At 43.4% G+C, this 27,433-nt stretch overlaps 1 protein-coding gene across 7 annotated transcripts in view; it reads right to left on the bottom strand.

Annotated features, from left to right (window-relative positions):
- CDC27 (cell division cycle 27) overlaps positions 1-24,248 on the bottom strand; it is a 33,758-nt gene extending 9,510 nt beyond the window's left edge. Inside the window, exons 1-14 of one of the 7 annotated variants that reach the window (XM_054224232.1) lie at positions 23,905-24,248; positions 17,749-17,824; positions 14,287-14,434; positions 11,978-12,103; positions 10,873-10,970; positions 10,207-10,361; positions 9,882-10,096; positions 9,078-9,192; positions 5,458-5,573; positions 4,920-5,019; positions 4,058-4,265; positions 3,056-3,228; positions 1,595-1,747; positions 130-338 (exon numbers count right to left, since the gene is read on the bottom strand). In XM_054224232.1, coding sequence (XP_054080207.1) covers positions 130-338; positions 1,595-1,747; positions 3,056-3,228; positions 4,058-4,265; positions 4,920-5,019; positions 5,458-5,573; positions 9,078-9,192; positions 9,882-10,096; positions 10,207-10,361; positions 10,873-10,970; positions 11,978-12,103; positions 14,287-14,434; positions 17,749-17,824; positions 23,905-23,931 — 1,919 coding nt within the window. In that variant the 5' untranslated portion in view covers positions 23,932-24,248. Of the gene's footprint in view, positions 1-129; positions 339-1,594; positions 1,748-3,055; positions 3,229-4,057; positions 4,266-4,919; positions 5,020-5,457; positions 5,592-9,077; positions 9,193-9,881; positions 10,097-10,206; positions 10,362-10,872; positions 10,971-11,977; positions 12,175-14,286; positions 14,435-17,748; positions 17,825-23,904 lie in introns of those variants that run through there. The other 6 variants (XM_054224233.1, XM_054224226.1, XM_054224227.1 and 3 more) reach the window with 6 other exon arrangements.
- Between the last annotated feature and the right edge of the window lie 3,185 nt (positions 24,249-27,433).

Genomic DNA, 27,433 nt, shown 5'->3' with positions numbered 1-27,433 from the left:
GAAATAATTTTGCTCTCTAAGAAGAGAAGGGCAGTAGGGAAACGACAGCAGCGACAGCATCCAAAAGCTATTTCTCCAAAAGGAGTTCTGTATCACATGCAATAAAGAGGAGGATGAAGCAAAACTTACCATGCATTATAGTGTCTAGGGTTGACTCTGATTGCATTTCTAAAACAAGCTAATGCTTTGTCTAGTTCTTCCGTTAGCACAAATTCGTGCCCCAAGAGGGTGTAGGCATAAGCATAGTTGGGATCAACTTGAATGGCTCGCTGGAAGAACTTGATTGCAATGTCATGCTCTCGTTGCAAGCTGAAACAGTTTCCTGCAGCACACCAAGCCTGGCAAAAAACAGCGTCTCAAAATCAGCACACTTTTTACAACCCAGAGTGACTAAGCTTGAGCTGAACAGATTTTTTTCCATACTGATTTACATGATTATATGTAAATTCCCTCCTAGATTAAAAAATAAGAATATTAATAAAACAGTTAAGTCTCATCCCTGAGAGGCAGACAGGCCTAAATACACCTTACAGATACACAAGCTGAAATACAGAAATCAAAAATTTAAGGACACCCAAGACGTTTGTGCCAATTAGATACTTTGATGACTAACAACTGTTGAAAAGGCTAGAAATAAAACATCTTAGATATTTAAGAATAACGAAGGGGGAGACGGCACATTCAATTTCACTCTTCAGCTGCCTCCAACTGACAAATCTGGAAATTTGCAGAACAACAATTTTAGCAGCAGCCTCCTCTTTCCCTCCTGCTCAGCACCGAGGTTGTAGAGCATCACAGCCCAGGGTTCCTTGCTTTCCCATATTTTTTAGCATCACCGCTAAATTGCATAACAGTTCTCCACTCCTTGTATTAGAATTTGCATTTTCTTCTCTCCAGGATATCTTAATACAACTAGCAACTCCTTCGTTGGTTTATTTTCCTCACTATTAGCCAAGCGAACAAGACAACGTGAACAGGATTCTCTCCTCCAAAAATAAAAAAATAATCCCAATATAATCTAGAGTTTCCTCAACTATTAAGAAAACATTTATAAACACATACATCTATTACTTTTACTGTGGCACCTGTTAAAAGACGCCTGGCCTTTTGCGTATCATAACTTTATGTTACCATACACTCTGCAGTTTAATGGACTTTGGCATAAAAAAGTGCAACATTAGGTCTGAAAATAAGTTCCAGAGCAAATATGTTTTAAAGTGCCATTGAATTAACTACAGCAATTAAAAGGTGGTACAGGAAACAGATATTCCTTATCTTTGCACACTGGCAGCAGCAGGAGCGACTGACTAACCCATGATCTTCCTGGATGAATGGTGCCAATGCAAATTTAAATAACCATTAACAGATAAAAGGTTTCAACCTGTTCCATGTAAGCTGATATTCTAATTCCAAGAAGCCATTTCAGGCATCATCAGTTCAACAGACAATCCTGCCACCTCCCTCTCCAGTTTTGCCACGCACTTCACACAGGAGAATACACTTGAAAGAGATTAAAGCCGAGAGCTTTGTTCCGAATAATTGGTTTTGCCCCATACAGTTCCCCTCTTCTCATTCACGTCCACAGCATTTTTACCTCCGGTGAGTTTTTATCCATGTCCGTCAAATCCTTTGAGAGAACTGAGAGCGCAACATCTTTCTGCAGATGCCACAGCGTAGTCGAATAGATCTCCATGCCTTCTACTCTGTAGTTCTCAATCCTCCTTACTTCGGAAAATATTCTCTCAGCCTAGGAACAGAAGTTAAACTTAAAAACAAAATACCACCCACCAAAGCAGGGCACGTAAGTCAAGGTTAGAAGCCTCCTGTGTCCAGACTGAGCACCCTCTTTGTTTTCGGTGTACTACGCAGAGCTACTAGCCCTGTAACTTCCCCTTCAAGCGAAGGAAGCGACTGTACCCCAATAGTTGCGTCCCCAGAAACGCGGCCAGTCCTCCCTACTGATGACTCATTACATTACTGTTTCTATCACGGCACAAAAGCGAGGCAAAAAAAAGTTATCCGCAAAAATCAGGAAGTTGTAGCCTACATTTATGGGCGAGTTGTGATTATCAGCCATTCTTCCAGATGGCAGGTATCGCGTTCACAGCGAGTGCGACACCCTCCAGACACTGTGCATAATAATTACAAGGCAAAAGGCAACATGACAGTCACTGCAGTGACCACAGCTGACGCGGGCATGCATAAGCATGCGACAACACACACATGTGCTTTACTTTCATTTGAAATAGCCACCCTTCTTATCAACCGTCAGCTAATGAAGTCTTTCTGACAGAGATATCTATTCCATAAAGTGCCAGGTTACAACACTCAAAGCAGCAACAAGGGAAGAAGCCTGGCTTTAGGAAACCACTAGAGTCTGTAGCCTCAGTTTTCAAAATAAACTATTATGCAGCACAACGTGCTCCATCTCTAATCAGATTCTGCGCACAGTTTCAAAACCGCTTCTGAAGCCTACTCTATTTGTCTCCTGCATACGACCTGTTAAAGTGTGCTTAAAAAACTTCTGAGGAAGTGGGCACACCAGCTCTCAGGACACCAGCGACAAGGAGAGTTAAACTCTGGATCACCCTTAGCCGCTCGCTTCTGCAGCGGTTTGACATCACCTCAGCCGTGCCAACGCCGTCATTTCTGAGGCTGCAAAGGAAACTAGGTCACCCTAAAAAGGGCGAGAGGAGTTTTTGGTTTTAGAACTCAAATTGTTTCAGGGAATCTAATTTACAACGTTGCAGTATGAATAATTACATCAGCACAGCTGTGGGTGAAGACGGGGAAAAGCAAGGAGGAGACCCCAACGGTTGGATGCAAGAGGAAATAACATTAAAAGAAATCTAAAGTGTAACTCAGCTTCTTCAGGAAAGTTCAACGACTACTGATGCAGATTTAGGTCCAAATCAATTTCAGATATAACTTTCATGTTTATACAGTCATCTCAACTGTAAACTCCCCGTTGCTTTTACAGGACGTCCGCAGGTTTTGTGCAAAGCTGTGCAATGTGAAAATGCAAAGAGTAAGAACCAACCCACACCCTTCCTACCTGCATATACTCTGCGAGTTCGAAGTAAGCTCTCCCAATTTGGCACAGCACCCAGCCAGTGTTGTAGTGGTGGGATGGTAAATGGCTTAAAATATTTATCGCTTCTTTGCAGTTGTACGAACACAAGGCTAAGTAACCTTTCCCCATGTCACGAAGAAGGCTCATCAAACCTTCTAGGAGAAAAATACAATAAATGAAAGTGGAAAAAAGACGGCTGAGACTTATTTACTTGAGACTGCTAATCCCGTAAGCTCTCCATTGTGGCAGGCACTGCTCCTGAACTCGCCTATGAAAATCTCTCAGGAGTTCCCAAACACAGGCTTATACACTCTTAATTTAGGCATAATATTCCAAAGATCAACCTTTTTAATGGAAGTCTGATAGTAACGACTTCTTAAGCCAGCAACAGAACACTCAGGCACAGAGAAACTCTGAAGTTCAGGGCAACTGGAGTTTTGCATTTACAGCAGCTATGCAAACATTTTGTTAGGTCTGAACACAGTTTCCACATGTCTGGTATCCATGGATACATCTTCTTGCTGCCTGGAAACATTACTGAGCCAAAAAGAGAAGAATTCAGCAGTTTGTCTAGGATTTTCTGACAATCTGAATAAAGACTTGTTTTTAAACAAATGGGAAATATGAAGGGAGAACAGCCTGTATAAACCCGATTTTGAGGGAAGATGACTGGGTTACTCATAGCGCCTTCAAATCAGTTTCCAAGAATCTTGCCTGGAAATATTTTAATCATTAATAAGGATCAGCGCTCGCAAGATACATCTGCTTACAGCTAGCCGCTTTTAATACTTCTTCACATGTTCGTATTAACTAGAAGATACTGAATTCAATCAGTTTTCATAATTATACAAAAGCAATAGCTGCAGGCTAACCGAAACAAGAAAGAAGCGAACACTGGATTAACATTTTTTTTTCCCCATTCAACCTTCAAATAGAGATATACTAAGTTTTACTCTACTGGAGTCCAATAGTGTTCAAACAGACCTGCTGCTGCCTTCTGTAGCGTAAAAGCCTGGATCTGTGGTGCAACAGTGGAAATTTTCCCTTCTGAAATGATGGAAGAGTCCAGTTTGGTAATTTCCAAACCATCATTTAAGTTTGGTTGAGTTATTCCTCCCTTATTTGTTTTACTTTTTGTTTTTCTGTTTGGAATCTTAGGTGGAAACTTCATTTTTAATTTTTTGCTATTTTCCTGCAATTAAGAAAAGTAAGAGTTACGTATATTAAAAAAAAAAAGTCTTTTCAATTCAGAAGACTAAACTTGGAAGTGACTTGCGTAAAGTTATATTTATGCCTCTTTGCAGCTTTGACAACCACGCCCAGCCGTCTGACTTTTAAACTTAAGTATGCAGGCACCTAATAACCTCACAAATGTTTAGTAGTTCATCTTTAAACAGCAAGAGTTCACATCACCTAACTACAGTCCACGAGTATTTGCGCTTTAGTGTTCCGCTCCATTGTTTGAAGAGCAGAAAACAGATGAACATACTTTTTTTTTTTTATTTTTGCCAAAACAAAGTTATCTGCTCAAAATGAATTCAATAAATATATCTGAATGACACAACCGCTTTTCAAACGGGTTGACAGCACCACTGCATTTTTCAACCCAGTACGTGCCTTTGCTTTTCTTCATGATAGTCTTCTTCCTACTATTCCAGTTGAGCACTTGAGTGCTTAAAAAAAAATAACATATTACGGCATCATGACAAGTTTTTGTACAGCCAGATATTTCATAAGCTCCTCTCATTATAGGACCTCTTCTTAAGCTGCTAGAATTGCTATGTATATGGGGAAATTATTAGTCAGTACAGGGGCACGGGTAAGAAACTGTACTGAAGTTTGTTACCTTTGTTGTAGAGCTATCACTAGTAAACAGGCGAGAGCTTCTTCGAGGCAGTGCGTTTGGTGGAGCAGCAATTGTCGGGCTCAATACCTGAGGTGTTGTACTGAAAACAAACGGCACATTAAAAAAAGAAAAATTAAAGTTCTTCACTCCATTTTTAATAAAACCAGCTTTTATCTTTGTTTTAAAGAAAAATGCCCAAGTACTATAGTACAGATGTTCCCATTTTGAGGGATAAAAACCCCAAATCTACCTGTTGCATGGCAAGAACATGAGCAGAATTTCCTTCCAGCTACTTTTTCATTTACTGATGAAGTGGTCTAACTGCAAAGGAGATTTAAAACAAACAGACCAACCACCATGCACAAGCTTCCCACTTACACACTGGAGCTATTTTACCTCACAAAGAAAAATATTCACTCCTTCCTCATCCAGAGAGAAATTCTGCAGGAACATCCGCACAAGTTGGGCAAATACAGCACCAAATTCCTTCAAGAAAGGAGATGCAAAAGGTAATACCAAGGTATCTTTTTTCCCCTACCTTGTCTGTGGGCCGGAGCTCTGCGTTTGTGCAACAAGAATTGGAGTGACTTCCCGGCTATTGCCGCTCTGCGAGAAGACAGATTTTGTTCCAGCTTGGCTTATCCTGCTGACAGTCTGCATAACACAAAGTTTCTACAGGTTTGTTATTATGTCACCAAGAAGTCACAATCTCTGCTACATGAAACCAAACCCATTGTGCCTATCAGACACTGAACAAACGAGGATAAATAGAGATTCTTTCAATCAGGAGTGAGGGGTTTCCCCATCCCAAGGGGCAGCCATCCAAAGGATTTCTCATTTTACCTGCTAAAATGCCAGTAACACCGAGTTTACCAACTTTATGCACATTATTTGGAAGATATAAAATCTCCATCTAGTGGCAGGAAACTATATGTTAAGATGTTTGTGCAAGAATAAGAGGGAATTAAAAGATGTCATATTTAAAGTTCTTCCTACAGAGAAAGTTGTACAAGAAAAACCCCACAACCACGAGAAGAGATTTTTGAGTTATCATGTTACAATTACATCCAGAAGCCATTCAGCATTAACACCTCGATGAGGCGCAGACCGCACAACGTCTGAGCCCACCGCTCTCCTGTTTAGCACGCTTGTTCATAGCGTAAATCGGTATTTCACAAATCAAATCACTATTGCTTTGGCCTTTGGAGCCAATACAGAACTAAACTGCTTCCTCAAAAGGGACCTGCATTATACAGCACTGAAAGTTCGCAGAGTCCTACACTCACTAACAGGGAGCAGCGCGTTCCTACGTGCCAGTGGACTAATGCTTTGTGTTCACACGCACGTTTTTTGTACCTTTTCTTTGCCACAGGTTACAAGCATGTAACAGGACTTAGCACCAGAACATTGTCTTGTATCTTCACACATCTTCGGAGAACCAAAATGTGCACTTTGATGCCTACCCTGGCACAGCTGAGGTGTGGGAACTTAGAGCTGTGATAACGTGACTGTGAATCTGAGACCTAAGGCACAAGTTCAGATAGAAATTCGCTGTCTGATGTGATCCTAGACTTCCGATAAAGGATTCAGAACCAGTCCTTCCCCTCCCTGCCTTTCAAAGAAAGTTTAAAGGCTATCTTTCTGCCCCCCTCCAGGGACGCTAACATTCAACCCAGTGATGCTGCTTAGAAGAGATGTTCCTTAAGACACCAGAAATCGACAAGCGGGATCAACGGCAGCACATGCAACACCAGTTTATGCATTCTCTGACTTCTAACGTTTTGTCCTTCCCTTCTCAGTTTCTTTGTTATCGGAGGACAGTTTAGGCAGCCAGCAAGCACGCTTGCCCACTCAGATAGGAAGCCTTTGGATCCATCCTGATGTTTCATTCATTTACGTAAGTGTTTCCTAGGAAACTGCCTCCGTAAAGTCGTGCACATTCTAGCCACAGCTACACTAAACCTCTTCTAAGTCGGTAATTTGAAGAGCAGAAATGAAACAGGCCAAGTAATTATTTGCATTGGACAAAGCATGCATCAGAACTCTTGGATGCATCAGAACTCTAAGCTGTTTATTAAGATGTATTAAATATTTGTGTTTAGGTAGCAGCACAGATGCATCTGGGCAGAAAGCAGATGCATGGATTAGCAAAATTCAGCAACAAAGCAGCAGCAACCATGACTTGATTCCCCAAAGCTTTTCACCTAGCAAGTAGCACACGCGTGACATTAAATGCAGACGAGTACTACACTGAAGAGCTGCACTTTGCTATTTCAATTTTTCAGACTCATGACATGACAGTTTACCTTCCTACGTATGTACAACCCACCACAAGCCAGTGTTTTCAGCTGTACCATCAAAAACTGGTTGGTCCTGAGCAACTACAGGATGGGAACTGGATGAACCATAGAAAGCATCCTTCTAGCAGGCTGTTTTAGCACAGTCCAGCCCCAACACAAAGGCAAAAAAAGCGCACGATTAAGAACCGATAGAAACTGTTGCATAATGAGATGCCTAGAGACAGGATACCATAATGGCTCCTGCAATGAGACTCCAGAGCTCCCAGTCACAGGCCGTGGAAGACCATCCAAAGGGGAAGGAAAAAAAAAAATTATCTGCTTACTGGCTTTTATTCTTTTAAATATTGGGCCAATGAGAGAAGAAAAACGCAGTTTTTAACAGCTCCCAAACTTCACTTGCAGGATGGCACAAACTGAGCACCACCTGATTTGTCCAGAGCATCAAGTATGGAAATTCGAATTCTACTTTTGGAAGAATTCAACACTACTACTTGCACTGAGCTTTAAAGAGCTAGCCACCTATAAAACACTAGCATCCCTTGTGCAGCTTGTAGATTTACTAAAAATACAGGGAAAAATCCTCAGGTTTTTTGTTTTTAGAAAGGAACAAATGGTTCTTCAACTGTCATCAACATTCCACCTCTCATTTATCACTATGGCAACTATGGCAGTTTCTTACTGAGCAAAAAAGACAATTTTTAGTTTCCTCTACACAAGACTTAGCCGAGTGAAACAGCACCCTTCTATCAGGCAGCCCTCCACAGACCAGCAGGAGTATTTTGATTACGCTGGTCCGCAGATTAGAACTCAAGAATAGCTTGCAAGAAAGCAGTGGCTTCAGTTCACTTGAGGCTTCTAGGATTATTTGAAATCGTCCCTGACGAGACATTAATTAAACAAAAAAATATATATCTTAAAGTGAAAACGCCAAGTTTGGACTGTCTTCAGAGTCAGAACACAGAAGAGTTACGAATCCTTTGTTGTTTAGACTCATCAGTGTCCAAACGCTCCTCTCTGATGGCAGGTGGGCAGAAGATACAGCACCTTCTCAGGCTGCCTCGGGCACCACCAGCCGGGCAGCCTGCACATGCCCCTGCACTTTGAGGGAGGGGGGAAAAGGGCTTGTTTTCATGAGAAATAAGAGACTATTGCATATCATTATAAGGGTGGAGAAAACAAAAATCTCTTTTGCTAGCCAAAGGAAGCGACACGATAAGCTGAAACTATTTACAACGCAGACATCTTTACTTGAGATAAGGTATATTTTTTTTTTTCTTGCTGCCTCATTTGCTTAGCTGAAAAGAAGATTTTTCAAAAGAAAAACAAACTAGTGAGGTTTTAGAAACAGTTGTTTCAATGTAATAGACTATTCTACAACAAATTCTATTTCAACTAACATTTAAGAAAAGTCTAAAAAGTTTTGTAAGGAAACAAAGGACACCCAAGCAGCTGTAGTCAAATTAAACTGCTCCGCTTACCCCCCAACCTCACTAGCCTATAAATATACATGAGCTGGCGAACAGTATTAGTTTGCGGCATTAAATAATTACTAGTAAGAGCAGGTATTTTTCCTTTAAAAAACCCCACACTTTGCAGACAAATTAGACATAAATTTAATTCTCACTAAACCCAAACCGTTTCTAGAACTAAAGGCGGCTGCAATCAGTTCCATGCTCAGACAAGTTGTTTTTCAACACAAATTTTGTGAACAGGGGTAAGTTGTGTTCTCCTCACTGTTAGCAGAACTCAGCTCCTGTACAATGTTGGGTTTTTTTTCCTGAAACGTGGATTCTTCTTTAAAAGCACACTGCAACGTCAAATCCACAGAACAGCAATCACATTCTAGAACGCAAGATACCTTCTTCGAAGGTGCTCCTGTGGATGGCACATCAATTACAGAGGAAGAGTTTGTGTAGTTTTGTAAATACGATCCATCTCCAGGGCTTGGGGTTTCTAGTGGCAAAATTCCAAAGCTGAGAACAAAACAAAGAGGAAGGGTCAATGTCAGACCACTAGAGCTGGCCTGATTCTGTGATTAAAACCGGGACCCAGATGATCAACTTTATTTCAGAACTACTTCATGGATTTATGTTAACCCTCTAATATCTTACTAGCCTCATCCATAAAGAGACACTTGAATAGAAAGCATTCTTATTGCTCAAATTGAAAAATTACACAACTTTGCCAGCCTGCATAATAACTAATAGACACAGACCATCCAAAGATTAACAGCTTGTAATATAACACTGTTTAACTCTGATGGCATATAGGATAGAGAAAAAAAATATATACACACACACGCTCTTCAGAAGAGAGCTATTCTTCAAGGAAAGCTCTTAAGAGTAGCTTTTCATAATAAAGTTTATTCCAGAGCAGAACATATTCCTTTAAGCACTTTTTCCAGTGTGACCATCACAAGAAGCAATATACTGAATCAACAGTTCTCTTCTAATCAAATACTAACTGCTTGTTTAAGAAACAGAAGAGATGAACACTAGGACCAAGAGCAGTAACGAAAGTCGTTTAGCTTTCACTTCTGCAGCATTATTTATAATACACTACCAACACGCGTGCTCGAGCGTGTTGTGTGGCACCAGACATCTTGCCTGTTTCAAATAACAGACACGGCTGTAGACAGAAATTGTCTGTCTCAGGAACCTACCTTGGAGTTAGAGGGCTCAAAGCTGCAGGTCCCCCCAGTAAACTCCGCCCGGTTTTTGGTTTATTTTGAGCCTGTTTAGACAATATGGCAGTTCCTGACCCGAGAGGGACAGCATCTGGTGAAATTACAGCCGAGTCAATGTAAGACATAGAAGAATCCGTGTTCAAGGAGGAATATTTTGAATTGGAGGATTCTAGGTTGATTCTGTTCAACTCCTGAAAATGGAAGGCGGCTGTTAGATACTCACAAAGTGTAGTTTCTGATTAGCATTCTTCAGTGAAGCTGGAAAGACTGCTTTAAATACAATGATTTTAGCAAAACTCACAATTGTGTCTTGTGGCGTTTCCATAAGGACAGTCTCAGGCTGCCTATGGGATATGTTGTGATTAGATACCAACGTTGTGCAAGTGTTAGGCAGACAGCTGCTGAAGTTCTGTAAAGATGTTAATTTAAACGTTTGGTCAGGGTCTGGTTTTTCACCTGTAAGATCGGAAAGAGATTTAAGTAGTTATTCCTAAGTCTACACACTGAATATTCAGGCTGAAACAAGGAGGACAGGGGAGAAGTATTTTAAGAGGGGTGTGTTCCAATTTCGTTGATTTAGTGTAAGGGGTTTTAAAACAATCAGAAGTGTTTTTCCACTACAAAGCCCTGGACAATCAGTTTTATTAAAAAAACAGACTTGGTTTTTTTAAGTAATTCTCAGAAGCATAGTTGCTAAGGGTTTACTAGCTGTAGGTTGCAAAGCATGTTAGATCCAAAAATGTATAAGTAGCGAAAATAGACAAAAACAAGACAAAAGCTCTAAACACTGGTAGAGTTTTTGGATGTGTGATTGCTCACAAAACTACTCCCGAATAATTCTGCTAGCATTTTCCTTACTAGTTCTGGACAAGAAGTAAAACAAACCTTGCCACATGGCGACGGCAAATCAGAAAGCTTGACTTAACCAGAAAACATCTTCACTAGTAAAATGGTTCTGCAGACTTACCTATTTCACATAGCGATTCAAAAGGGGACCAGAGGAAAGGATTTAAACTAAGGCTCTTTTGGTAACATTCTGATCCTTTGGCAAGCCGGTCTGTCTTGCTGCAAGAAGAATGTAACAGTTTATAGGGAAACTTAAGAACAGCGCTTTTGTTCAAGATAGCTTTCCAGAAGAGGGGTTGAAAAAGAAAAACACATTGAGAGTCACGGCAACAGTCCTCATTTTTCAAACCACAGAGTAATATTGAGTGCTTTTGAAGTTATTTGACATATTTAGACACAGATGAAAGACACAGTCCTCAAAAAAAAAAAGTTACAGAAGCACTAACAGAGCTTGAGAATTTTCGTTTCAGACAGATGCTGTTCTTCACAACAGCTTTTTTCTTTTATGCAAACAGCAACCCAATTGCTAGCCTTCCAGCCGTTTTATATATCTATGGATAATATTATTGCACCTAAATTAGGGGCTAAATTGAATACTTAAGTATCTGGCTACAAAGATTGGCTTCTTCTGAAATAAATATTTTTGAGAACAGGTATACCAGGGAAGAACTCCAGAATCCCACTGTTGCCATTCAATCTGTTCACATTTACCAAGATGTGGTAAATGCATCTAAGCATTTTCTTGCATCTAAGCAAAAGCAAAACACTTAAATTTGTAAAGTTATTCTGACTGACAGTCCTCAAAACTTTCATTTGAAGGTTACAGCTATACATCTGTAAAACAGATGCAGAAAAATCAAAATGGCAACATGGAGAAACAGGCCTTGAGCGTGTCTCTTAGGGAAGAATACAGAACAAACCCAAAGGTATACATAAAAAAAAAAAAAAAAAAGATTCTTGTATTGCTTGCTTAACAACCCGGAAAAGAAGAATTTGTTTTCAGTCAGTCATAAGCTCTAGGAGAAAGATAAACCATTCTTGCATTCCCCAAATTAGATGGTTTCCATAACTATCTACCTGCATCTATCGCAGTCCAAAATTGTGCAGGCCATATAACCCGAAGACAGGTGTATCCTGGGGTGACTAAAAATATATCTGACTAAAATTTGGCTTGGTCAAATAGAAACCCCCAAGCTTTATGAGATAAAATAAAAAAGCAACGTTACCAGTAGACATGTCCCAGTAAGGAGAGTGTAAAGCATGCAGAGTCACCAAACTCCATAACAATGTCATCATGGCTTTTCTGTTTATTCAAGACTCCACCAGATAAGATCTGCTCTCCTTCTGCAAGCCTTTTTAAAAAACAAGAGGTTTAAAGGGGTTACAAGGCTCACAGTATTGGTAGTCCAGTGTTTTCACGCTGCTGCAAACAAAAACAGAAATCCATTGTCAGTGTTCACAAGTTTCAAACCACACACAAGCTAGTTCCTGCAAATGAATTTTAAATAAATGACGGATTCCTCTAGCAACATGGAGGTACGCGGTACTCTGAAGCCGAACTTCTCTACTGGGAGCGAAGAAAACCAAAACAAATCCCAAAACTCCAGCCCACTCCAAAACCAGAGACACTAATACAATATACTTTTCCAGAAGTGACTAATCTTAGGTAGAACGCTAAACAGAGGACAAGAAAAATCTTCTGGACATTTGATTTTTGAAGGTACTTTACCTAGTAACAAGCCAAGACAACACTTAGCCTGGCTTTGTATCCCAACTAAGAAACACAATCTGTAAGGCTCCATGCACTTAGTTAAGATACAATACTGGGATATGGCACAGAATTTGGATTTTAATGCCTTGCTTTCTTGCAAGAGCGGCTCAAAAGGAGAACAAAGGCTCAGTTTGCATCTACTCCACCTACAGCGAGCAGCACCGCTCACGTGGAATGGGCCACTCGCTAATAGGCTTGAAAACAACTTTATACAACTTGTGGGGATGGGAGGTGTTCTTCTGGGTTTTGAGACTGACACCTGCATAAACAAATCGCCTCTTCTTGCCTCAACTTGAAATTATAGTTGTGGTTAGATGCTTCCATCAGTATAGACCATTCCCACAAGAAAACAAGGTACATCCATATAAACGGGCTCATATAACTGTAACAGCAGCAATGACAGTTAAATTTAACAGATTCTAAAGAATACATTTAAGAAATCCCACCCATCTAACGGAAATGAGTTCAGAAGCTGATGTACTACATGCACACACCAGATTTTGTAAAAGCAAGGGAGGGAACGATCAGCTTCAAGCTAATTCCACTGGGATCTTGCCAAGAAGAGCATTAACATGATTTCCCTTTCAACAGAAGATGCAAAGAAACCTGTATCCTAACAGCTCCAAAAGTGTTAAAAGAGTGTCAAGAGAAACACAACAAATCAAGACATCCTTGCTAAAGATGTCAAAGGACTCGCCTACTAAAGAGATTATCAAAGACTACAGAGCTTCCCCTGCTGCCTCCGGAGAGCACCGCATTTTGGTTATGTGTTTGAGTAGGATCACAAATCCTGCAAAATAATCGCATCATACTGTGTGAAATACTAAACGTCACATATTACCTATTCTAAAGAAATTAAACAATTTTTTTTTTTTTTGGTCATTGGAAGAGGGCCACCAAAAAAACCAAACCAAACCACAACACATAACCACAAGGTTTTACAGAGAGACATTTTAGCTTCTGTCAATAACTGCCACAGTATTTTGAACTAAGTTTTTTGAACTCAGGTTTTGGCTTTGGTGCCTCATCCCCTCCATTCCGTATCTCAGCCAGAGTTTCCTACATTTGAGCTGCAATAGCCTGGAAGGTCTACACAGAAGTGAAATACCCTCACCAACAACCTCTCAGGGCATTAGGGCCTGGAGCTTGAGTTACTTCATTACATGCTCTTCCTGTTAGACACCAGCAAACCAGCAAGACACCTTGACACTCCTATGTCCCTCTCAAGGTTAATTTTGACATCGAATGCAGCATTCTTGGATGAGGACTCAAGGTGGGTTTGTTGTGGGCTTTTAAAAAGAAAAAAAAAAAAATATTTCTGTCTGCCACCTTTTCCCCCACCCAGGCATTAACAGTCACTGGGCAAGAGGAGCAAGCTTACTGTTTGAGGGAAGTGGCCCATCCACTAAATTCATACTGGAAACACTTAATGAAATAAGCGAAGTATCAGAGGAAATGCAAAACCAAACCAAACGCTTCCCAGAGTGATCTCCTTGAGTCATCTCAGCAATCAACGTTTTTCTCCCCCTATACACTTTGACAGCTCCTTTGTAAGTTATTCAATACCTTTCAGGGGTTTCTGCAATATGGGCTAATATTCCTTAGGTCCATATCTGTAAGCAAAATGAATTGAACTTATAATCTTTAGAGCTGAAGGACCAATGAATTACAAGTTTATGCAGCTTTTAAAGAGAAATGCAAAAAAAAAAAAAAGAAGAAGAGATGCATTTGTAACCCTGGACTGAACGTAAAGGATTTACTTACTTGCTGAGGTCAACACAACATTTTGCAAGCAGGTATTTACATTGCGGGGTAGTACAGCTGTGTCCCTTTAGGAGCCTGTATGCTTTATATGCCTTTCCTGAGCGGTAGTAACACGTTGCCAGTAAAAACAGTGCTTCTTCTGAATGTACTAAAAAAAAAAAAAAATCAGTTGGTCATTTACCCTTTTGATACAAAGAATTTGGGGGCAGGGGGTAGAAGCCAGCTAGGAATAAGAGAAAAGAAACCAAGTATTGATATTAGAGAAATTCATTACTGAACGAAGCGCATTTCTTTATTTGTCAGCATATCGCAAACTTCCATACGCCATTTTCTTGTATAATCAGACCAACTCGTAACATCTACTGTTGTAGGAGAACTTTGATCTTTCTGGCTACCTGATCTAAATAAGTGATTAGCCAGCTTGTTGTTAAAAATAACAGCAAGTCAAGCAAAGCAGTCATTCCCAGCAGAACACAGCAACTTTAACAACTCTTTGGCCACACCAAGACTTGGCTCAGAGTATTATCACACCGCTGGTAACGCTCTGCGCCAGCTTAACCAGCGCATAAACACTGGCACAACACTGACTCTTAGGAAGTAGAAGAGCTTTTAGAAGTAAGATCAATTGTAGCCTAATTTAACAGTTTTAACCCTAATTTCAAGCGGTCTTTTCCTGTTTGCAATTTTACTTCTGTTATTTTTCTAAAGCGCTTGATGCTGTATCTTCATGTGACTTAATGAAGCAGATTTTCCAATTTTAATGACTTTTAAAGTCCATCAATTACCAGCCACCTCTACCCCAACACCAAGCCTTGTCCTTCTTGCTGCCTACACTCGTTATTTCATTGGAGACATTGAAATTACCATTCAAATACTTTATTTATTTTATGTTAGGAAGTAGTGATAGGGACAAACGCTCCTACAAATCCTCTTCCCAAGCTGAGTCCTCACAGGTTTCTAAGTTCTGAATGAAGTAGTCAAGCTTCAGGAAAAATCATCTTTATCTAAACAGCAAACAGGAATAATCAAGATAGAAACACTTCTCTATGGCAGAAACGGGAAGTATTTAGATTTGATGTCTGCTTCCATTGCAGAGATGAATTATGTACCGCGCCGAGAATGTTCTATTCCCAGAGCTTGACTTGGCATCCAGATTTGAGACTGAGGTCAGACTTGCTGATTTTACTTGTGATTACAGCATAAAGGACAGAGCTAACCCCTGGAGTAACTTAAAACCTTACTGAGAATTATCAGCCGAAACTTTAAACGCCAGAGAATGCGCTTTCGTGAGGCAACAGTGAGCATTACCGTGCTGTGGTGTTAATGCGAGCATTAAGCTACGATGATGTGAAATATCTGTATGTCTTCATTTTAACTGTTCCCTGAGCTAGAGAGAGACATCCAGAGACACTCACGGATTATAAACAACCATGGAATCTTACCCTATTCTTTGCATTTCCCAAAATGTTACACTCAAGTCACCCTTATGCAATGATGTATTTTGAAATCAAAGAAAGGCTGCCTATAAAGGCAAGCAACTTAACTCTCCAATTAAGAAACCCGCATTACTTTATACTTTTCAGAACACACTGCTGTGCAAATGGAATTCAGCCTTAAAAGAAACAATTCTGATGATGTTTTTTTTATCTACCTACATGGAACTCAACAGAAAAATCAATATGAGCATTGTACAAAAACCTCTTTGGGCAACCTGCTCAAATCCTTCGCTACGCTGAAAACTGACTATTTTAAGTTTGTGTCATCACCCAGACAGCGACAATGGAAACTGAAGACCCAAAGTGAGGACATTTTATTAGCCTTAGCCTAAAAACACTAAGATCTTTTCGAAAATTAAAGTTAAATCAATTTTTTTTCTCCACTAAATTTAACACACTTCAAGAGTTCTGGGAAACTACCAAGCCACAGATGTCCCTACAAGGACAGTAATTGCAGGTGGACTTCAAAGAAGTTCTTCTCAGGGTAAAAATCACCACCGTCCATACGGAGTCACTGCATTTAAGGCCAGCAGCTTCTCCTCTGCAGTATAACTTATTTTAAGCAGAAGCCAGATGTTTTGTTAGCAAGTTAATTGCTTGAACCCAGTGACAGCATGCATGCTGTTCTCTCTCAGCACTGCTGGTCACTGAAAAGAGCTGTTTGAAGTACTCTTGCAGAGATGATCCTGCAAAGATAGAGTCAGTATCAAGTCGTATATTTTTCTCTTGGCTGCTGCAAAAAGTGGATTCTCTTCATTTCTACATCCTTGGCAACTACCTTCAGTCTAGCATTTCCCTGCATCTCCCAACGTGCTGTGTTCAGGGGACAGAAGTCATCCTTAAAACACTATTTCCTTTCCATACACCTAGATTATAAGATTCCATAATATTCTACACAACACCTCTCATTTGAGCACCATCTGGAAGGCCTCAGATTTCACAGGTAACTTTGACATAAGGAAAAAAAAAAGTCTTTATTTCTCAAAAATTAGATTTGTGTTTCCATTGTTAAGATATGCTTTGTGGGCATGTCAGGCAAAACACTAAAAGCAAAATATTTTGTCACAAAACACAGAGCATGAAACAGGTTATGCAGTTTAATTCACATTATAAGCTCAAGTTGTTTAGCATAAGAAATTATATTACACTTATGAAAAAAAACAACCCAACCCTTAAGCTAAAATATGTTAGTGATTAGGGGACAACACCTTTCAAAATAGAGAAGAAAAGCTGAACACCAGGCTGGAGGAGAAAGAAGTAGAGAAGAACAAAAACCTTATCTGAGGTCATGGAGGAAAGGTTAAGGAAGAAGAGGGACTAGAACACAAGAAGAAAGAGCTCTTTGAGGGACCAGGAAAGGCATAGATTTGTGTTACTGCTGCCTGCTCAGTATCCCAGACATCCTAGATGTGACAGCATTACAATGAAGTAAAAATTAGCAAGAATTCAACAGGAGATACCCATTCCATATGTTCTGATTCTCATTGTCTCAATTTCACTAGACTTTTCTCTCATCATCACAAGATTATCTCTTTCAGCTAAAACACCAATCAACATATCTGAACAGAGTTATTAACAAAGACAGCTTTCACCATCAAGACAATTTGCAGAATTTGTGTATGCATCTATCCTCAAGTGCCCTTGGAAGACATGTAATGCTCAAGGTTATTAAAAAAAAAATCTCTCCCATTTGATACCAAACAACAGAACACTGTAAACATTGTACTTAAACACACAATTCTGAGTTTAATATTTTTAAGGAGGTTTTGCTGTAAAATAACATTGCTGCTGTTTCATGATTTGATTTTCCAACCTAATTGCGAAGCATTCTTCCGCTTTCCCCAAGCAGAAAGTTAAACTTCATTATCACAAGAAGAAGAGTAAAACAAAGCAGGACCAGAGGCCCAAAAATCCTAAATCAAAATTGAAAGAAAAGTCATCAACTTTATATTTGCAAAGTACATACCTTCTGCATACAATCTTTCTGCAAGGAACACTGCATCGCGGTAAGCATAGTGGTTAAGCGCTTGCCATATAGCAGCCTGCAAGACAAGAAAATAATCTAAATTTAGAGAGAAGCTTTAAAAATGCAGAACTCGTCAGCTCCTACTGTCAAAAGGCAAAGTTCAATTTTGTTTTATTGGAGTCATAGTAAGAATGGAGAATGATAAGCATGCAGCCCAAGTTTTAGTCGTTTCAACTGCTAGTAAGGAGACTTAAAAAAACCCGACAACTTCGCACTGAAGTCATGAACCAATCTAAGAGAGTTGCTCACTAATTACCATACACAACCATCTAAACCTCAGTCAACACGTGCCGAAATAACAGCGAGTACTTCCACTCGTTACTGTGAGTGGAGTGAGTGAGTTTTAGCCTGGTGCATAACTGGGCATGAATTATTGCCAACTACCACCAAAGAAGAGCATGTTAAATAAGGGTAAGAACAAAAAACGCCCCCCAACTGGTTACCAGAGTATTCTATTTGGTCTTAGCTCTGCCCAAGGAGGGCCAGCGGAGGCAGGAAAAAGCTAGGGTGCCAAATCCATTAATGGCATTACACATAAACCCATTTAAACTACCTCCTCTTGAGACATGCCAAACCAGAAGCCAACAGGACTAGAAATCACATCGGTATCCAAGGCTGTCCATATAAGATTGCTGTTGATTAATTACGTTAGGTATGCAGCATTCTCCTTGAAGGGATATCAGTGTTCCCTTAAGAACCAAGATGAACACGATCCACTGCTTTTTGGTGCAGTGTTTCATTTCGGTCTTTGCTCATCAGCCACCTCTTTACTGCCACTGATTAAGCTTGTGAGGTATTGCACAAGAATGAGTGTAATGCAAATGAGATGGACAAATTGATATATGTACAGATATATACGAAGGCAACCTCCTCCTGCATTTTGCTCCTATACCCATACTTGGTCAAAACCAGCTACCTGCTGGAGGGTACTATCGTTTGCAGGAGTGTGGGACTGTCAATATTTGTGCAGACTGGGAAGATGGCACTACTCCAGTGAAACGCAAATGAAACGCACATACAGGTGTACCGACTGCGTACACCGTTAGAGTAGCTGTCATCATTACTTGCACCGCTGTCGCCAGCGGCTGAACTACAAGCAACAGCCACCCAGCAAAAGAAGAGGGCTGGGGTACGCAGGCTTCACCGCAAACACTACTCAGCCAATTTTCTTCAGATCAGATTAAAAGCCTTCTGTTATCTGCAAGGGAGGGGTGGGATGGGAAAAATAATTCCTTTTAAGATCTACTCAGCCTTTCCTCCCCACCTGTTACCAGCAGCAGTGTGCATGCTTATCGGGGTTTGTGTTCGAGGTTAGCAGGGCTGGTATCAGGATGGTGGTTCCTTCCCATCAGACAGTCCTGCTCCACTCCAAACCAGTTTCCCATATGCAGCAAACAGCCATTTTACAGTAGTTTTGTTATTACCAATCCAAACGAGATCTGAACTTATGAACTCAAGCCGCTGTGGTCTAGTATTTTTCCAGTATTCATCAGTAACTGAAGACAAACAGAATTAGCTTCTGATACCTATCAGACATCCAGAACTAAAAGAAATTTTCCAGAGCTAAAGAAACAGTGCCCTGTAATGCTATTCCCAGTAGGAAAGGCAAGCACCAATTTCATCTAAAAAAAAAATTCAGACGTCTCATAGAGTTACATGTACCATATGCTACTTCTTCCAACACAAACTTGACAAACTCAGGGTGTGAAAAATGTGCGAGTTCTCTTCACGCAAGCCTACACAGCCGTCATGAACAGTACACACCAGCGCTTCCAATTACTATATAGAATATTATACACAACGACTCTACAGACATACTATTTTCTTCTGTCAGTAGGTTCCAACAATATACTTAAAGAGTCAACAGGTCCTTTTAAGCTCGTGTGAAAGTATTTAAAAATGAATTCTCTCAGTTTGATTATTGTAATACAAACACCTTATTATTTCTCTCTGGCTGTATTCCACACTTCAGATAACTTCAGCCACAGCGTCTGCCCAAAGTGATTACTCCCTTTTACCTTGAAAAGCTCCAAGGCTGTACATTGTTCCGTGCACCACAGACAGTGAGGTACAAAAAGTATGAGACAGAAGGAGGGTGTTAAAAATCTTTCAGAGTATACCCAAGTCAGAGCAGCCTAAGGTCTTCTTTTTCTCTTGCTCTCAGGAGCAGCTCTTCCTTTACTGAGTCACGAGTGACATTTAGATGAATCTATCCAAGTTGTGTCGTCTTCAGGTTAAAAATACTGTCTTTACAGGGATGTAACTCAGCATGCTTACAAAACAAAGGTATGGGGGTGGGGGTGGTGAAATCAGTGTCATTTGACTTCTCAAACAGCAGCAAGTTGCCAGAAACAACCTTGCCAAAGGCTAAGAGGGGACATAAGTAATTTTTGGCTATATCGCAGCCACGTTATAAAAGTCACACTACCTACTGGCTCAAATAACAACCACTGCTGAGCAGAATCCCAGTGAAAGCCAGAAGTCAGCTGGTAGCGTCCCTGGTAAGATAATTGTCATTTTGCAACCCAAAAGGTGCAAGTTGGACTCATGCCTTCAGCAGACGAATGCTGGAGACTGGACTCTCCTAAAAGAGCAGGAAGGGGAAAGGATGGTGGCAGGGAATCAGCCACACCTAGGCAGTAACAATTTTCTACGAGAACAGATGTCTTGAACTACCATAAAAGAAAATTTCTTGTGCGCCTCTCAAGAAGCAAATTTTGTTCAGGAACACCCATCTCTTTATAAGGGTAGTAGTTTAGTTTGTTCGAGCAGAAGTCCAAGGCAGCAACGCAGCATTAGTGGCACATGATGATTGCTAAACCACACCAGAAGAGCGGTCTGAAGAAAAAACCTAAAGGGGGCATTTATCCGATAAAAACTATTTAGTCCCCAAAGACTTCAGAGCAGGACAAAAGGTACAACCCAAATGCAGTCTTGGTTTCCTCCCTACCGTATTTATCAAATTTTACATGGAATGTGTCAACAGAAACCCAAAGAAGCCTCCTCAAGGGTACACAAAGCAGCTGAGGGACTTTGGTTGCAATGACTGTTCTCAGGGCTACAAACATGGACAGGAGGGAAGCTTGAAGTGTGTCTAAGTTTTATTTAAGCAGGCTTGCAGACCAGATAAATCTCCAGGTCCTAGTCACTCATTTTAAATATGCATTAATTTGCAAATGCAAAGTGAACAGGGAATTCCAAAACTACCATACCAGCCGCAGCTCTGCAGCAAAGCTTCCTCAGAGAGGAGAGCAAGAAAATAAAAGCAGATTCAGACAGGTCCATCTTTTACCCAGAAAATCCTGTGCATTGTCCAAGTGTCACTTCACATCTAAGCCAAAGAGCTCTTAAGAGACAGGTGTTCTCTTCTGACAGTTATATAGCCTTGGAAATTATTTTCAAAGCTGTATAGCCTACTGACATGCTAAGCAGTTTCTATCATGATTTAAGACTTCTTCAGGGTGGACAGAGGGGAGGAGAGTTTTCCGTGATAAGCTGCGCTGCATTTATTAGTTACGCAAATTCTGCACGTTAAATAAGCAGACACTGGCACTGCATGTTTTCAGCTTGGAGTTCAAACACCACTCAAGTGGGTCATGGCAGATGATCACCTTGAACAGCTAAACTCCAAAGAAAATGTTCATTTTGTTTCCAAGATGTTTTTCAGAAATATCTGGAAGGCATCCAGTCTGTTTCTCAGCTCACGGGATACAAGGCTTTATGTTTGAGGTGAGGAGTTTTAAATTTACCACATCAGGAAGCACAGTAGAGGTCTGTTGTCTCTGTAAACGCTGGCACTTTTCTTCATCTTAAGGGATTAAAAAAGTTAGTAAAAATCCAACCAGTGAACAGGATGCCTTTTAGGCCATTCATGTCATGTAATTAAAACCTGACATTGATAAGGCAACAGGCACACACAGATTCCACTATTTCTCTATTATGCTTTGCATATCACAACTGTAAAGATGACAGTTTTTTCCTGGAATGCTAAGCCCTGTAGACATCCGAAAGGCTGGGAGAGAACAGACAAACAGACAGGAAAAATCTCTGCAATGACAAAAGTGAGAAGTAGCGTCAATTTTTCCAATCATATCATTAACAAAAAAAATAATCAGAAAAACAGAGCTAAATGCACGGTCTCCAGCTAAAACGGGAATTCAGAAATGCAACTGACTTCGCCCAGATGTGTACCGCAAAGTAGAGACCGCTCAGTGGACACATCACAGTAGTGAGAAAGCGAGCGTGAGCTGGTTTGGAAGAGTCCCGTAGTACAGCGGGCCGATCTCTACAGCGCTGCTGACAGCCACGGCCCAGAGAGGAGCACAGCTCCAACAGCAGATCCAGGCAGAACTCAAACCTTGACCTTGTTTAGGATGATGCTCTGCTGGCCTCCTTACCATTAAAAGCAACAATACGACCAAGGCCACAACAAATAACTAATCCTGCACTTACCACTCTTGCTGTAAGCAAGAAAGAGCAGCAAAGCTAACAGCAGTAGAACCACTGATAAAGGAATTATTTGGCATTTGAAAGTGGGCAGAATCTAAATAGATATATTTAACATAGCAAAGTCTCATCAGAACATCCAAGCTGATAAGAGCTGAAGAATAGAGAATGACATTAGAGAGGTCTTTTACCCTTCTGAAAAATGAAAACAAGACTGCACATTTCTATCCGGGAACTCTCAGAATAGCAAATATTTTCCACTTGGTTAGTCTAATTAGCACAGTACCGGAACGATTAAATATTGTTTCCTGTCATTCACTCTGCAGTGCATTTTTGCTTCCTTTTCTATTGTAATCCTATGTTTTCCTAGAATACCCAGCTGGTGCAAAACACCAGTCAAGCTCCAAGGGTAACGGCAATGGCATAAGTACGACCATTGCAGAAGAGGGATCAGGTGGCTGAAAGCATTTCCAGCACCACATTGACCCTTGCTCTCAGAGTGGATGAACAGAATGGTGGCATCAAGGACACAAACCCCTACAAGAGTGCCACCACTCTCACCATCTTGCACAGACAGGGTCCAGTCAGCAGGGTGGTCTTCTACAGGAGAAGTCGTTCTCCCCCTCTCACCTTTTCAGTAAAAGGAAAGAGGAGAGCCAAAAGCAAGAATTTTCACTATTTCTGTTATAGAACACAGTCTCATACTACCAAGACACTTAAGAGTCAGAGGTTCCTAACATAACTAGGACCCCCACACACATCCTGTTAAAACGATAAAAATCAAATAAAGAATGGGAACATGAATAAGAAGACTGATTAACAGAAGATTACAGAATAGTTAGTGTAATGGGCATACTGGAAAGGTGGAAAGAAGCAACTCTTAATTCTGTGAATTGTGCCTTTTGGATGGGAAGACTAAGAACAAGAGCAGGAACCCCGGGGTAATTGCAGTGAGACTAAAATACGGTAGAAAAAACAAGATTTACATGATTTTCTCTCCTAGGTCTCCCATCAACCTGAAGATACCAAGTCCTAGGGAAGAAGGAACATCCTTCATTTGCACGACACGTACAGAGCCGAGCACGCCGTGAGCATTTCAAAAATGAAACAGCAGCAAATGCAGAAAGGTAAGCGAGACGGGGAGAGAGAGAGAGAGAGAGAGAGGTATCAACAGGTCTCCCAGGGGATCTACGGGGGAAGCCGAAAGGGCCTTTTCTGGAAGCCGACCCAGCTGCGGGGCCACCGGAGCCCGACCCCTTCAGCGGGGAGGCCGGCTGCCCCCGGGCGGGGGCCCGAAAGGGGCCGAAAGGGCGACGGCAGCTTGTCCCAGCGGCGCCGGGGATGAGGAAGGGACGCAGGAAGGGGAGAGGAAGCCCGGCAGCCCCACGGGCTCCCAGCCGGGAGGGCGGCGGAGAGCGGCCGGGCCCGCTCCCACCGGCGGAGGGGTCGCCCAGCGCCCGCAGCCCCCCCCGCCCCGGGAGCGGCCCGAGCGGAGCGGGGCCCCCCGCCGCAGGAGAGGGCCCGGCGGCGGGGAGGCCGCCCCAGGGAGCGGGCAGCGCGGCGGGTCCGGCTCCCCCCGCCAGGCCAGGCCGGGCCTTGGGGCCTGAGCGCGGCGGCGAGCCCTAGCCCGAGCCGCCCAGGGGTCGGTACCTGGACGGGTTCCTGTAGCACCGTCATCCTGCTCTCCCCGGCCTCCTCCTTCTCCGCCGCCTCCTCCTCCTCGCCGAGCCCGGAGCGGGGCGGCCCCGGCCCCGCCTCAGTGCGTGTCCCGGCGGCGGCGCGGCCCGACCCGGCCCCTGCTCATTTAAACTCCCAGCGACCGTTACCGGGGCAGGCGGCGGGGAGGGAAGGAACGAGGCCGGCCAAGCGCCGAGTCCGCCCGAAGCTGGCGGCGAAAACACCCGAACTGCCTGCCGGAAATACCCGAAGCCCAGGCGGAAAGAGCCGAGCGCTGACGGAAAACAGCTGGGAAACCCCTCCCGTCATCAGCCAGGCGGAAGCGGCGAGCGCTGACGGAGCCGGCCGAGCGCGGCCGGAGATAGCCGAGCGAGGCGGTCGGAGGGAAGGAGCGGGCCCTGGAGGGCCGCGGCACCCTCGGCCGTGCCGCCTCCCCGGCCTCTGCTCGGTGCCCGTGATCGCCGGCACGGCAGCGAACACGGGCCGGCTGAGGGGGAGAATACGGAGCTGGGGGGTTCTGTCCCTCACAGCGGGGCGGGCGGCCGTCAGCGCTGGCGCCCGGCGTGAGGGGGCTGAGGTGAAACCCCCAGCGGGGCCTGAGGCTCCTCCTTGAAAGCGCCTTTGCACCCATGCAAGTTAGAAACTTGCACTTTGTACCCAAAAACCGGGGTTCTGGGGTATCCTGGCTACGGGGGCCTGTCAGGAACCGCCAGGACCCCTCGCAGTGCTGGCCTGCCGTCTCCCACCATAAGGGGAGGCCTGCTGCGGGCGGTGTTGGCCCAGGCCCCAGTGCTTGGCTTTGGCGGGGGGTTCGCTCCTCTCTGCTCCCCGTGTAGGGGGACAGCACGGCGCAGGTCTTGCCCCCTGCAGTGGCAGGGGTGTCCTGGGGCCATGTGCTGCCAGCTCTCCCCAGGATGGCCAGGACTAAATTGGGCAGATTGGGGTACTGGGACAAGGGGGCTTATTTGACAATTACAGCTTGAATCTGCAGGTGCCGGTTTATCTGACATCTCACTGACATTGGCAGTGGTAGGTTAATGGTTGGACTCGATGATTTTAAAGGTCCCTTCCAACGCGGACAATTCTATGATTCTATCTCCTGGCACAGAGAGAGCTCTCTTCCCTATCCAAAGGGATGGAATAAAGATGCACAACTAAAATTCCATTTATTAAAAACACTGACCTATTAGTAGCCATCTGCAACTAGCAGAGGCTGTCCTTTTCCAAACCCCTCCGCGGGCTTCCTGTAATACAACTACTGCGTAACGCCACCCCCAGCACACACGCGCACACCTACGCACATGGACTCTCTGCTCTCGCTTGCTCCTTCCGATACCTTTTGCACTTGCACTCAGCTGCCTGGCGGACGGATCCTGGCACTGCCTGGTGTGCTGCAGAGCGCAGGGGGGAGCAGGGGGCTGCATCTTTACCCGAGAAGAAAAGCTGCGTGCGTGGGGGTTAAGTTGAAAAGTTGCGTGTAGAGCAGGAGGGCTCGGCCTGCCTGCTTCCCCACTCTACGCGTCTTTCTCCGCATTTCTGAAAAGCGTTTTTTACAAGTTTGTTATCGCTCCAGTAAATCTGCAGGTGTTTGCTTTCAGGGTGTGAGCAGGTTGGCACGGAAAGGCAAAGCCTTTTTCAGTCCCTGACCTGAGACAAAAAGTGGGTCATGGAGCAGTGCTTTCCCCCGGCTCGCTATCGAGTCGACCTGAGTCATTTTGCCGAACACGAAAGGTACAAACGACATGACGCAGTGGAGTGTCTGCCTTCCCTAGAGGCCTTTACCCTCACACGCTGACAGTGATGATGGCGACGTGTGCGTACGTGGGTCCGGGGGTCCGAGGGAGTGCAGCCCGTACTCATCAGCCCCATCCCCATCTCGCTGCCCTGCCGTGCGCAGCTGATAACTCCTTAGGATGAAAGCTGGCTCCGTCTGTCTCTTCCATTTGACAGGACACAGCACTAACTCTCCTGACATCCAGACCATCTTTGGTATGAGTCTCTCTGTCTTATCACAGCCTGAGGAGACACAGCCATCGGCTCTCCTTGGAGTGTGGGGGGGTTATTTTTACCTCTCCTCAGAGTCCCCCGGACTCCAAGTAAAGTGCCTGAACTATAAAAGGACACTGTTGACTATTGTCTTGGGACATCTTGATTTATGGAGATTCCTCCAGTCCTTAAGTGCAGATCCGTGTGGGGGATCACTCGCTGGTGTCCACAGATGATTTTATAAATGTCCGTGGGACTAAACCCACTTGCTCCTTGGGATCCTCAGCTTTTCCAGAGGAGGAGGCAGGACATGAAGGCACATGTAGAGGTATATAGCTATAGAGATATAGAGGTATATAGCTATGTAGAGGCATAGCCTGTGCCTGTTCAAGTGCATCATTCCAACCTGCTTTGCTACAAATCAGCTCTGCCTTATCCTAAAGAGACAGAACAGGTCCCCAAAGCAAAGCCTGGCTGGCTGTTACCCCGAGGGTGCTTCAAAGGCTGGATTTCCAGCCCTCACGTTTTTCTCTAGTTCTCTCTGTCATTTTCCACTGCTCTCTTTCTGCCTGTCTCTTTGCAGGAGTCTCTTTGGTTTTAATTTACAGTGTCAGTCCTGTCTGCGCAGAAGCTGGAGGCTCTAATGCAGGGCTTGTACTCTGCATGTAGGAGCGCGAGTGCAGCCTCTTGGCTTGCCAGGGCAGGAATATCACAGCTAGCAGGGCCTCCAGTCTCTGCTATGGATTTCCTCTGCAAGATCGGGCAGGTCCCCCGCCTCTCCTCTGCTCCGTTGCTCTCTGCAGCAGCACGTTCCTCTGCAGGAGTCAATGCCACCATGGTGGCAAGGGCAAACGTGACCCCGGAGCGAGTGTGCAGCAAGCAGCGTCCTTTCTCACCCTGCCACCACAGTCCTTTAACAGGTTAAAGCACAGATAGTGCATTAAAGATGCGAGATGCCCAGATTCTCCCTAATGGAAGCTGTCGAAACACCACAGACAGAAGCTAAAATCTAATCTTGCATCTATAAACAGCTTATGTTGCTTTTTATGAGCATTTGAATCAAGCAGTGGGAATTGAAAGCAGCTGTTACTCAGTCGCTGCACAGAAATGAGCAAGTGGCAGCTGAAGTCAACCACATCAGAGCAAAACGCCTTCAATTTCTAGTCAAAGTCACAGAGTGAGAACGTTGGAATAAGGAACAAAGCAAAGCAAAGTGTTTTCTGCTCCCAGGTGTTCTGCTGATGGGAGGGCTCTGTTATCTGTCATGAATTATTCACCACTTCTAATGATGCTATGGTGATGTTTTTGCAGGTAGGAAGGGGGAGAGAGACACCGGCTTGGGTCACACAGCCCCCAGACAGCTTCTGGCTGCAAACACACAGTCTGCCTGGAGAGGAACCATCCAGGGAGCCCTGTCCTGGCTGGGCTTCATCCCAGGCAGGACACTACCCGCACCCCGGGGACCTGCCGTCCCGTGCCATGAGGGTGGAGGTGGGACCTGGCCCAGAAATACCCG

The sequence above is a fragment of the Rissa tridactyla genome, chromosome 19 (assembly GCF_028500815.1).
Source record: "Rissa tridactyla isolate bRisTri1 chromosome 19, bRisTri1.patW.cur.20221130, whole genome shotgun sequence".
Classification (NCBI taxonomy): Eukaryota; Metazoa; Chordata; class Aves; order Charadriiformes; family Laridae; genus Rissa; species Rissa tridactyla.
Note: the sequence above shows the minus strand (reverse complement) of the source record. Positions and strands in the feature narration are given on the sequence as shown.